The sequence below is a fragment of the Acinonyx jubatus genome, chromosome D2 (assembly GCF_027475565.1).
Source record: "Acinonyx jubatus isolate Ajub_Pintada_27869175 chromosome D2, VMU_Ajub_asm_v1.0, whole genome shotgun sequence".
Lineage (NCBI taxonomy): Eukaryota > Metazoa > Chordata > Mammalia > Carnivora > Felidae > Acinonyx > Acinonyx jubatus.
The window spans coordinates 60,263,467-60,276,077 of record NC_069393.1 but is presented as its reverse complement, the minus strand read 5'-3'; the positions used below and the strand labels follow the sequence as shown (position 1 = coordinate 60,276,077).

Genomic DNA, 12,611 nt, shown 5'->3' with positions numbered 1-12,611 from the left:
AGCATTATCTCAGGCATTCCCTTGTGAGGCTTTACCCTTCCTGGTGTGACTCTTAGAAGCCCACACCTCGCCTGTGACGTTGAAGGGGAGTACCCCTCTCAAGTTCACCTGGCAAGACCCCCATCCTGAAGCATCACGTGCATTACTGGCTTGGGCCACAAGTACTCCCATCACTGTGTCCTGTTCCCCCAACCAGTTTGTCGTCTTCCCTCCCCCGCCCGTCTAGATTCCATCCAAGATTCGCTTCTTCCCTGGCTACTCAGTTTCATCTCTGATGTTTGTGGTTCCTTCAGCAAACATTGTAGCAACCACAGGGCTGTCTGGGTCACCCTGCTCCGCTGTTCCTGGAAGGGCCTTGTGCCATCTTGTATTCTCTACTTCACCCTGCCCCCCCCCCCCCAACCCACACTCATGCCAGGCACGGAACCAGATTCAGCTTTCAATAGAGACCTGCCAACATGATCTCACAGTTGTGAGATCAAGCCCGGTGTCAGGTTCTGTGCTGACAGCCTGGAGCCTGCTTGGGATTCTCTCCCTCCTACTCTCTCTGGCCCTCCCCTGCTCTTGTGCACGTGCACACTCTCTCTAAATAAATACATGCATATATTCATAAACAAACTAACAAAAAAAAAAAACCTGCCGAGGTCAGGGCCAAGTGACAGTGACATCACGAGACTCTCTCCCTGAGACTCCAGACCCCGGAGACCCACCTGCCTCCCTGCGCACCCCTAGCACTAGCCATTGAGGGGCACTGAGGTTGTGATTCCTTCCTTAAAAATCCCTGTGTCTTACACCTCAGCTTTAACAATAGCTCTTTGGTAAGCCTTGCTAGGAACCAGGCACTATCCTGAACACTTCTTGTAGGTTAACTCCTCTACTCCCTATAACACGGGGAGATAGAAAGTACTACCTTAGGTCTATTTTACAGATGAGGAAATTGAGGCAGTTGCCCAAATCCGAACAGCTGGTTAGTAGCAGAGCTGGGATTGAAACCCAGGTAACCTGGCTCTAGAGCCCTTACTGAAAACTGTGATTCTCGTCTGCCTGTCATTTTTATCATGTGCCCCCTCTGTGCCAGAGAATGTTCGGTGGTCAGGGTTTCTCCTGGGTGCCTCAGCCTCCTGGGCCCATCCAGTGAGGTGAGCAGGCTGGAACCGGGCTGGGGGAGGGGCGGCAGCGCCCGGTTCTTGCTCTCTTCTTGCTGTGGACTCCACGGAGCCTTCCAAACTGACGTAGCAGCCTGTGCTAATGGTCCTGGAATCCAGGCCTCAGGCGCCCAGGGAAGGTTCTGGGGCCCTGGTGGCCTGAAAGCCCCATCTGGGGGAAGGTGAGGCCATGGACAACAGAGCAGGGATAGGTGCCAGAGGTGGAATAAGAAGAATGGGTCGGGCAGGAAGGCAGGGGGTGCACTGGGAAAGACTGGGGGAGCCCTTGCCTGCTCCTGTTTGCTTTGGACGGAGGAGGCCGCATGCTGTGAGCTGGAGTGTGTCTTGGCAAGAGGCCTCAGTGACAGAGCCTTCTGACCAGGGGAGGCCTGGCTGAGGGTGGGCCGCCTTTCGTTGTTCTTAAAGGCACAGCATAATTAGGGGCAGCCAGCCTTTCCAGTGTCTCTGGTCCCTCTCAGGTAGAAACCTCACATCTGCCCCAAGGTCACGGGAAAGGGATCCATGGCAGAAGTAGTCCCTTAGGGCCCAGCCCTATGCCAGGTGTGGTGCAGCCAGGTGGGCAGCGTGGTCACCAGTGCCTGGCCAGGCTCCCTTCAGCCCCCTTCCCCTTCTCAGCAGCTCCCTGCCCCCTTCAGGGCTCACAAATCCTCACCCCCTCCCCTTCTCCAAACCACTGCAGGGGAAGAATGCAGAAATGCCTGGACAAAGGGTCCAGAGTCTGAGGCAGGTGTCTGAGGCCTGGGACTGTGCCTCTGCTATTCCTAGCTCCATCCCCCATGCTTCTCTGTCTCGACACCCACACCCTTCGCTTAAGTCTAGGCGTACATTAGCACTCCACAGGTGCTCAGCTCTGCCTTAACTGGTCTCAGACCCCGCGAAGGACCTGGACGAGAGGGGAAGAAAAAGGCAAGCCCTGGAAGTAACCTAAAGGCTGCTGGGCTCTCCCAGACTCCAAACTCTGAATCTCTTCCTGCCTGTTACCCCCTGGGTACTGCCCAGGACTGCTGGGTAGGAGCCCGGCCCCTCCTATAGCACCAGGGCTGTACTTGAGCCCATCTTGTGTGCAGTGCAGGGGGAGGTGGGGAAGAGAGGCTGAAGCCTGACTGTGTCCTCTACAGCGTCCCCATGCCTGGAATGCCCCGCACATACCAGGTGCTCAGAAGGCATTTGGTTATGGAGGACACCGTATGTCCGTGATGTCAGGCAGCCCTATAGGCAGATCATATTATCCTGGTATGATGAGCCTCTATGGAGCCCAGCAACCTGTTCCAGGTCACCAGCAAGGATATGGTGAAGCCAGGATCCAAACCAAGGTCTTGGAAGAGGGACTAACAAGTGTCCGTGTGCAGAATCCTGGGATGGGCAGGGTCAGGAGGGTGGGGGGAGTCAGGGAAGGCCTCATGGAGGACTGTACCTTCAAGAACCGAGTGGGGGGGACTTCAGAGGGAGAGGAAGGAGCAGGGTCCTCCTCCCCCACCCCCACCAGCTATTTTGTCCTAGGCTGAGCTGTGACCTCAGAAGACTTTTTATTAACATCCTAATTGTGTGCAGCTGGCCTCCTCTGGCCCTAATGAGCTCATTATCCTCTCTCATTAAGGAGGCCATTGTGGCCTGGTCACCCCGGGGACAGCAGTGGCCTGGGAGTGCCCATCACTTCCTGCTGCCTTTGGCCAGGCTCAGCCCCCTCCTGGAGACGCTAAGTCCCCATCCCCACCTTCTGTCTGTCCCCACTCTATCTCCTTCACTCTGTCTCTCGGTTTCCTCTCTACCCTTTCCATCCTTCCCCCAATGCCAGCATTGCCAAGCCCCAGTTAGAGTGCCTTTTAGAGGGCTTTGAAACTGGCTCAACAGCCAAAGATTACACTTGGCCTGAAAAGAGGGAGGGTCTGACTTCTGGGCTTGAGCTTTTCCCTCTTGGGGCTGGGGAGCCCCTTCCCCACCTAGGATGGATGGTCTCCCTTCCTGCCCTGAGCTGGAGGTGCTAGCCAGGTTGCCCCCACTCAGCCTCTGGACCATTGTGAAGCGGGTTCTTAGTGAGGCCCACAAGCAGGGTTGGCTGCTGTGACAAGTGACATCGCTGTTTTTTCTGGGCCTTTGCCTCCTGGAGAGGGCTTTTCGTCAGCCTGGCCGAATTACATTCTTCTGGCGCTGTGGAGATGTGGTCCTCACAGAATGAGCAACCAGGCTCAGGCAGCATTCAATGGACTGGCCACCTAGGGACGCTCCCAGACATCTCCTCCATGGGGGGGCTTAGCTCCAAAGATCACACCCCGAGCCCCCAGAACGAAGGTTTCTCCTGCACGTCCAGTGTGCGGGGGCTCCTTTCTCAGGGCCCCTCTGCAACAGTTTGTGGCTTCCCACTCCAAACAGTGGGCATGGTGGCTACTGTCCTGCCCCTGCCAGGGGGCAATCTCAGCTTGAAGGCATGTCGAGTAGGAAGATGGGCTGGAGCGTGCCTGCTGGGCTGCACAGCAGGGGTATGCTCAGCACTCTCCTAGCCAGCCCAGGCCCCTCGGGTTTTCCCCACCATTTCCTGTTCCAAGTTCTCTGTTCCCCACCTGCCTCCGAAATAAGAACCTGCTCCCCTTCTGCCTAGAAACAGGGCTGACTTCTCAGGAAAAGGCCAGGTCTGGCAGCCGGTCGGGACAGCCGTCCCTGTCTGAGCACAGCTGTGGCCACTTGGTCAGTGCAGTGAGAAGTTCTTTAATAAAACCTCACTACATTTTCTCTCCCGAGAACTAAGGCTGAGAGGAAGGCTAACAGAGGCCAGCTTGGAGGTTGGACCCATCTTCCTGGGGACATGAAAAATGTAGAGGTGTCTCAGACTGGTCCCTGGGCATCCGTGAGTGCTAGCCACCTAACCTCCCACATCCTGTGGCTTTAGTCCCTCAGTAAAGCTCGTAGCTTCCGCTTAGTGGGCACCTACTGTGCTAGAGCCTATTTGTTGCTCCTTATCTTACCCATCCTCTCGCTAGCCTGCAAGGCAAATTTTGTAGGTTAAGTCCCTTTCCTGAGGCCACAGAGCACGGAAGTGGCCGAGGTGGGATTCAGACTCAGATCTTGGGCTCCGGCACTTAGGCTCTCTGCCTGAGTTTCCCCATCTGCCTGGCTGCTTGCTGCAATTTCGGTCCTGCCCTAGAGAACAGCTAAATGTGGTACCTACAGTCTCAACAAGACTAATTCTCCCAAGTGCACCAGCAGCTGTGAATTGTGGGGCCAATGCTCTGGATGCTACCAGGGTTTGGAGATCAGTTGGGGAGGGCTTGCCGAGGCATTAGGACAGCAGAGAGGAAGCTGTAGGACTCTGTCCTGGGAGACCGTGTGAGCTGAAGGATAGGAGCCAGGCTGAAGATAGCCCCAATACATGTGGGGCAAGGAGGGGAACTTTCCCCAGAGATGTCTCCCCTCTGACCCCATTTCCCATCATGCTTGCTATCATAAATTGCATCAGCTAAGGAAAGATAGCTCCTTGCCTTCTCCTGGAACCCCTGAAGGCAGTCCCCAAACTCCACAGATTGCATGGACACACACACACACACACACACACACACAAAACCGTACACATCCACGTCCATTTACCAAGCTGGACTGAGGATCCCCTGATATACTCTGTGGGCAAAGATACCACCTGGCCACCCATGGGTGCTGACTGTGTTAGCCGGGGGGAATGCCAAACAACCACCACCAGGTCAATAACAGCTCAAGGTTTTTGACCCTCCTTCTCTGTGCTGGGCCTTAAGCTAAGCTACATATACCTCATTTATGCACTTCAACAAGAACACTTCAGTTACAGAGGTAATCTCGATTAATTACTCCCTTATCAGGAAGGGGAGACTGAGGCTCAGAAAGGTTTACTAATTTGTCAAAGATCACACAGCTAGGAAGTAGCAAACCAGGACCTGAATTTGTGTCTTTCTGACCCTATATCCCTAATCATCACCCTCTACTTCCAGGGGACCCTCAGTGGTACACATAGACATTTAAGTGCATGCAGCCCTGCACCTCTGCTCATAGTGTCCGTACGAAGAGCACACACTCAGCAATACGTATGTACAATACATATGTACGTATGTACAAAACGTAGTGGCATTTGCAGGTACACATTCTCAAGGAGTCACCTCCCCCCTTGTGCATACAGCAGATAAATTCCTTTATCCACTTCTGTGGTAGTTAAGAATATGGTTTCTGGAGCCTGGGTTTGAGGTCAGCTCTGTGTCTAATTGTGATCTATATTTGCCTCCGTTTCCTCATCTGTAAAGTGGGGATGATGATGACATGAACACTTCCCAAGATTCTTGAAGATTAAATAACGTATGTAAAGTTAGGGCCTGACCATAATCATCATCACGTGTAACAAATGTACACACACCTTTGTTCTGTGCGCACATGCACCCACATAGATGTGTACATGAGCATACCCCACCTCCCATGCACTGAAAAATACAAAGCCTTGTCCACACCTACCCCCACATGCAGCCCACACACTCAGCCTCTGCAGAAAAGAGGATGCCCCGGGCATTGGAGGTGAGCCTGGGAGCCCCACAGGGCCGGCTGATGACTGAGCCCTCTTGGCAAGCCAGGCCACCCCCAGGGGTTCAGGCTCTAATTGCTCCTTGGTAGAGCAGCAGGGACTTTGGTCGGGAGCCCCGGTTACAGCAACTGACGTCTGAGATGCTGGCATTCAGGAGAGGCTTGTCAGCAGCTCTGGGTGGGCGCAGGTCCAGGCAGCCTCCCCCAGAGACCCAGCTGTGTGCCAGGGCTCCTGGGAGGTCTGCGTGGAGCTGAGCTGGGCATCCATGCCCACCTGGGCAGTGTTTGAGCCTGTCCTTTGCTCAGTGGAGGTGCCCACAGCCACACCAGTGACAAACTCTTCTCTGCAGGGCCTGAGGCAGGAGGGACATGAGAATCTGAGCCACTCAGCCTAGCTCTGCACATTTCTGGGCTGGAGTGGAACCCGGGCCAGTGTTCCCAGCGAAATTGGCAGGGACCCTGGCTCCTGGGGAAAAGGAGAGAGCAGGATGTACACAGGATTCCCAAAGGGTGAAATAAGGGTAGGGGAGATAATACCACCAGCAAAAAAGGGACCTGAGCCCTGGGATTATGAGGCCCTTGGATCCAAGGGGAAAGGCCCATTCAAGGGCTGGTCTCCAATATGGCCATAGGGGGAGAGGGAGAGAACAAGAGATCTGTAGGCTGCTGGACTCACTTTATACCAGATGATGACACAGACAAGCTTGGATGAGACTGATGGAGAAAATCTCCCCCAACCCTAACCCTCCCAGCATCCACAGAGGGGCTTGCCTCCTTTGCCTCTCCTGAGGATGACTTTGGAGCCCAAATTCCAGACATAGAAGGCTTAAAAGACAGTGACCCTGGCCATCCAGGAGACCATCAAGTTGCCTGCTTTTCTAGGAAGGCGTGGACTCACACAAAGGAAGGAGAGAATATTCTCCCAGTGGGGACAGAAATGATTGTTTCAGAGGCTGGAGTTGTCAGTGGCACACCTTGGTATAGAAAAAGAGGCTGGGAGGGGCTGAACATGGAGGGGTCTTAGCAAATCTTCACCAAGACACATGCTTCCAAACTCCACTGTTCCTCTAGACACATCCCCATGTGTTCCCAATGACAGTAAGATCCCTGGTCCCATCCCAGGCCCATCCTGAGAAACCCTTTCCTGGGAAGCAGAGCTCCCTTTTGAGGGCAAGCCTTCAGGGTACTTCCTTGGCCTGCTGGGATTTGGCATGGCTTTGGGGGGTGGTCAGGTTGATGAGGGTCTTGAGGTATGGGAGCCAAAACCTGTGTGTTTTTGGCATTGGGGCTTGGACCTGGGGATCATGTGAGAGCCTCAGCCTTCAAGACCCTCCCAGAAGTGACTCCAAATTGAGAAGTATGGTGACTGTTCTTTGGGGCTCCTGGAGTTTATCCTGGTGCGCGGAAATTTGGGGGTGGTACTTCTTACCCAGAGTGGCTCAGAGGGCTCTGTCCTCACCTGCTGAGGTCTGTGGTGGCAGGTGGCCAGTGGACTTGAGTTGCAACTCCAGACTTGACTCATGATGGTGGACCTTTAGTCATGAACTTTGGTGGTTTCTGGGTAGGTATGGCATTAGTGAGGACATTCAGTGACTGAAACCCACTCCAGCTCGGTTAAACAGCATAGACAGTCACTGGCTCACTGTAATTAGTCCAACAGGTGGCCTAGCTTTAGCATACCTGGAACCCAGAACTCCAATGGTATGAAGTCTGACTTTCTCCATCTCTAGACTTTGCTGCTGATTTAGTGATTTAACCCTCAGGCCACCTCTTCCCACGTACCCCTGTGATCCCTGGTCTATGTGGTACTTAGTGTTCAGATTGCCCAAGTACCCCTGTCAGTTCTTGAGAAAGCCCCAGAACCATTACAGTGTCCGGGGGGATAACAGATCAGTCCAAAGATGATTGACCAGGTGTGCCCACTCCTGTGGTCAAGGAGGCAGAACCATCTTCATGGTGGAAATCGCTATGAGATGGGGAGTCCTGTTCCGTGACCTCCGGCCAGCCTCTGTGGAAGAGCACCTGGGGATGGTGCTCTTGGCCGAGACTGCTGGGGATCCAGAGAGTGCTCCCCCCAAAGCCGAGAGAAGGGGAAAAGACCCCTGCATGATATGTCTTCTGGTTTCCTTGGGGCCTCCATTGGCCACAGCCTTGTAAGCAGCCACACCATTGTGGCCGGGGCTTCAGGGAGGATGGTAGTGCTGCTCCAGGGAGCCTGCTCAGTGGCCCAGATGTGCAAGTGGCTGTGGGTGTGATGGCTCACGCCATCCCACTCTGGGAGAGGGAGGGAAGGAGGGAGGAACACATCCACCCTGGGTTCCAGAGGGACGACAGTGACCCAACTGAGGAAGGCCCTTGAGCCAAATAGCTCTGGGCCTTGAGATTCCAGATTCCTCATCCAAGGCTTTTTCCTGTTTGTTACGACTGGTTTTGTTTTGTTTTGTTTTGTTTTTGTTTTTTTTTAAGAGCAGTTTTAGACCTACAGCAAAATTGAACTGAAGATACAGAGGTTTCCCACGTGCTTCCCTCACACATGCACAGCCTCCCCCATCCGAGTGTATACTTGTCATTACTGATGAACCTGCACAGACACATCCAAATCACTCTGATCCATAGTTGACAGTAGGGTTCACTCTTGGTGCCGTGTAGATGAGCGTGTAATGACACGTTGTGGAACTCCGGAGAGGGTGGGGTGCAGTGGACATTCGAGACTAGATCACAGGCTGTGTGCTATCCCAGGCCCGTCACACCTTGTGGAAGACCTAGGAGGTGGTTCTGGGTGCCGATGTCCTGTGCAGTGGTGGCACGGTTTTCCCCTGTCCCTCTCCGTGATCACAGCGGCTCTCAGGCAGCCCCCTCCACTTCCCAACAAGGAGTACCTCGGAGGCTCCCAGTGTCCCCCCTTCTCGGGCAGCTGTTCCCTGCTGTGGGCAGTGACGGGGCCTCCGTGCTGCCCAGGGAAAAGCCCTGGGTCTCTTGACAGGGAACAGTCCATATTTGGAAATGGTGAGCTCTGTCACAGACAGAAAAGAGAACCAGTGCCAGATTGTTTTGGAGGTAGAGAGGGATCGGAATGGGATGGGGGCAAAGACAAGGTCCTGTGAAGAATTCTTTCTAAGATTGGATTGATGGCAGTTAGTGGAGTCCCAAGACCCAGGTGCTCAGAGTATTTGGCTCAGTCAACATTTGTTTAAATGATAAATGAATGAACCAAGGAACGAGAAAGACTCTTCTCATTTGGCCGTGACCGCCAGGGGTCACTCAAGGGTGCGGTGCCCACTTAGTATGATTGACACGTCAACATACTTCAGGGTAGCCGTGAGTAGCACCGATGTGCAAATGCCATGGACTGTGATGGAGCCAGGGGCACAGTGACCATCAGAAGGTGTCTGTGAGGCATTTATCTCTGGATACCTTTGAAAGCAGAGAAGGCAGCTAAACTCCCAGGCACACCAGTAGTCCTAATGGGTTTCAGAGACCCTCAGTGGTCACTGTTTAGCCAGAGCTTCCTTGGCCTCTCCCACAGGGTGATTTCACACATTTGACACATCCTTGTTTCAGTTTTACTGTTAAATTTTTTCATCAAGCATTTGTGTAAGTGTGGATCACCGTCCATCGGGCCCTCCTCTCAGGGAGCGTGTTGGCTGCTTCTTAGTGAGGCACAGGCTTCTCAAGGCTGGACTCAAGCCAGGTGTTTGCCAGGTGCCCAGGCTGCCTGGCTCCATGCCCTGCCCCCACCCCCACCGCCCAATCCTGCTGGGCTCTCATGACTGCGTTCTCTCTTGTCCTCTCTGCAGGCTGGTGGTTTGTGAGCACCTCTGAGGAGCAGGGCTGGGTCCCTGCCACCTACCTGGAGGCCCAGAATGGTACTCGGGATGACTCAGACATCAACACCTCCAAGACTGGGGAAGGTAAGGGCCTGCAGGTTCAATGCGGAGGGGAAATAATGAGGCATTTGCAGGGTGTGGGCTGCTTCGAGATCCTCAGGGATGGGTACCCACCCCATTCCTGGCCCTTGGAGTGAACCCATTTCCCACTCTTCTCCCTAAAGCCATCAAAATCCCTAAGGTGAGTTGGGCCATGTGCCAGACCCTTCCCTTGGGACCCCATCTCACTGAAGCCAGCCCACAAGCTCACCTCCTTTCCCAGGCCTGGCCCTACCTGCCCTGCATGGGGCTCAAATTAGAGGGGAAATTTCCCTGGAGTGTGGATCTCAGGCTTTGGCAACTTTGGGGCAGAGACTGGAAAGAATAGTCTTAGGACTAAATGTCACAGCACCCTTTCCCCATAGAAGCCCTTGGTTCCCCTGGGGACCCCACAGAGACCAACCTTTGCCTCCCTGACCCCACAGTGTGCTCTCTGCTGCAGGGATGAACGCAATGGACTTTGTGCACACAACTTTTGCTGTGCATGTCTACTCAGAAGTCTCTGCTCTGGATATCTGTTATCCTGGCCAACAGTTCAGACACAGAGAACAAGCCTGCACGTCATTTCTCAGTGTAGCAAGAACCGCAAGGTGGCCCTTGCACCCCTAGCCCCTCTGATTAGCTCTGGCCTCGTGAAGTTTTCCTGGGATTTTCTCACTGCTCTTCCCCCCTCCCCACCCCCCCCCCAGGCCAGCACTGTCTGTGGACTCAGGTATTCTCCAGAGCAGGCCGCCTGAGCCCAGGGAGTTCGAGCCGCCCCCAGTTCCTGTCTGCCTGCTCCTAAGAACTTCTAAACCCTCTGTGTCCCAGCAACAGGAATGCTTGCCCTAATGGTCAGTGGGGATGGTCCAAATGGGCATGACTGAGAGCCAGGGGGACAGAGGCCTGCCACCCGGGGCTCAGGCCACCTCCAGGCCTGCCCCCCACATACACACCCTCCATTCCATGCTGCCCAGGCCAAAATAAGCAGTCCGCCAAGCGAGTGCCAGCTCCTTATTCATTCTTGCCCTAAATGTCAGTTACTTGGCAGGTGGTTGGAGCCCCACCCTTCCTCCCATGTAAATGCTTTATTTCAGTCCCTTGACTAGGGCTGCAGCCCCTGCAATGCACATCTACCTTGTGACAGGTTTCCAAGGATGAGGCTCCGTCGGGAAGAGTTTGCAGGTTCAGGCTGGGTGCCCGATCCTTCCTGGCTGCTCCCTGAGCCCTGGGGCTGAGCCTGCACCCAGCCTCATCTCTGGTTCCATTGCACCTCTGCAATGGTGGAGGATTTTAGCCCTTGAGCTGGCTCTGGTATAGTTTATCTGCAGTCATCAGGCCTTGCCTCCTACCCAGTTCCATGTTCTGGGGTCATCCCTGGGCCTTTCAGAAACAACAATCCCTAGAGTGTCTAGTGAGGTATTATTCCCTGCCAGGTGTGTGGCCCTGGGACTTTAAAAGCCTTTGCCACCACTCTGGGAGGCACTGTTAAAATCCCCCTTTTCCACATGCAGGAACTGAGGCTTCAAGACATTTAGCTACGTGATTGTCCTCGTAAGGCTTGAGCCTTGGTCGGCCTCCTTTGCCTGGTAGTCTTTACCACTGTGCCCTCTGCCCACCCATGAAGCATTTTGCTTGTAAGCACTTCTGAGAGGGTGTGTGTGTGTGGAATTTGAGTCCCGCCTTAAAAGGCTTTGCCAAGAATGTCAGAGCAGAGATGTCGGGAGATGCAGGACAGGACACTGAGTAGGCAGGGAAGTCCCGGGCAGGAAGGAGCCAGGGAGGTGTGTGCACACAGATGGCAGCCTGGTTTGAGGAGAGAGGAGGTGCTTTTGCAGTGCAAGAACAAGCAGTGGCAGGCTGTAGAGGATTTTGACCTTGACAGAGTAAGAATCAGTAAGGCAACCAGTGCAGGCTCTGCATTCAGAAGTGTTCGTGTGTGCGTGCATGTGCCTTCAGGGAGACCATCTTTAAAATAGATTCCTCAGCATCCTTTTGATAGGACCTGTGTGCCAGTACCCCTGGCAACATTTGGGCAGCTGTGAACTTCATCATCACATCTTGGGCGTCTGTGCCCAACTCAACAGGAGAGCTCAGGGCTCAGCACCCCAGCCCAGGGCCCTGGCATCTGTGGTATGTCCGAGAGACTATCCCACATTGGTCCCCTCTACTCCAGGCCTATTGCCATCCCATCATAGGTCTCTGATCCCTGATCCCAAAAAGACAATTGGCTGTTTGGGTTTATTTCTATTATCAGGCATTCTGGCATATGCTAGAGTTCTGAAATGTTACCAGTAGGAGGTAGGAGGGCTGGGGTGGAGGTTGAAGATCCTCTTACCCACTGATGACAATAAGGGCCAAGCCCAACTCTGGCAAAGTGCTTTCATGAACCATTGGGTCCGTTGCCTCTCAGAGGTGGTAGGAAAATGGAGGCCCATAGGGGTGTCACCTCCATGGAGCCCCCAGTTCAGTTTGTGGCAGAGCCAAAACCAGAATCTGGGTCTCTGCCTGTGCCCTTGTGCCCTATAGCCGCTGGCGATGATCTGCCTCTCTCTCTGCTGGGTCCGCATTGGCACCAGCCTCTTATCTGGGCTTTCCCTGTTGTAGGCAGGCCAAGGGTGCAGGGTCAAGGGGGAGGAACATCGTAGGGCCTAGAATCTGGGCTCCAGAGCCAGACCACCTAGATTCATGTGCTGCCCTGACACTTAGGTGTGTGACTCAGAGGGTTTCTTGACCCCCTCGTGCCTCTGTTTTCCCATTTCTAACATGGAGATTGTGCTGACTGCACAGGGCTTTTGTGAGGCTTCAGTGAGATGGTCCACGTGCATGGTTTCAGCTGGGGAAATAACACTTGCTGCTGCAGTGGCCCCTGGCCTGAGCATCATCTGAGGCTTCCTCTGCCCACAGGGAAGCCACCGAACAACCTGCCCGGGAGGTCAGCTGTCAGGGTCCTTCCCAGTCTGGCCTCACACAGGAGATCGTTTCTTTTCCACGTGGCCCGTTCAGTCCC

The 12,611-nt window shown here is 54.2% G+C and overlaps 1 protein-coding gene across 7 annotated transcripts in view; it reads left to right on the top strand.

The window, feature by feature from the left end:
* Positions 1-12,611, top strand: part of SH3PXD2A (SH3 and PX domains 2A) — a 235,228-nt gene that overhangs the window by 203,081 nt on the left and 19,536 nt on the right. For all 7 annotated transcript variants that reach the window (XM_027062986.2, XM_027062987.2, XM_027062985.2 and 4 more), the window contains one exon: positions 9,494-9,607. In XM_027062986.2, the coding sequence (XP_026918787.1) occupies positions 9,494-9,607 (114 nt within the window). The remainder of the gene's footprint in view (positions 1-9,493; positions 9,608-12,611) is intronic.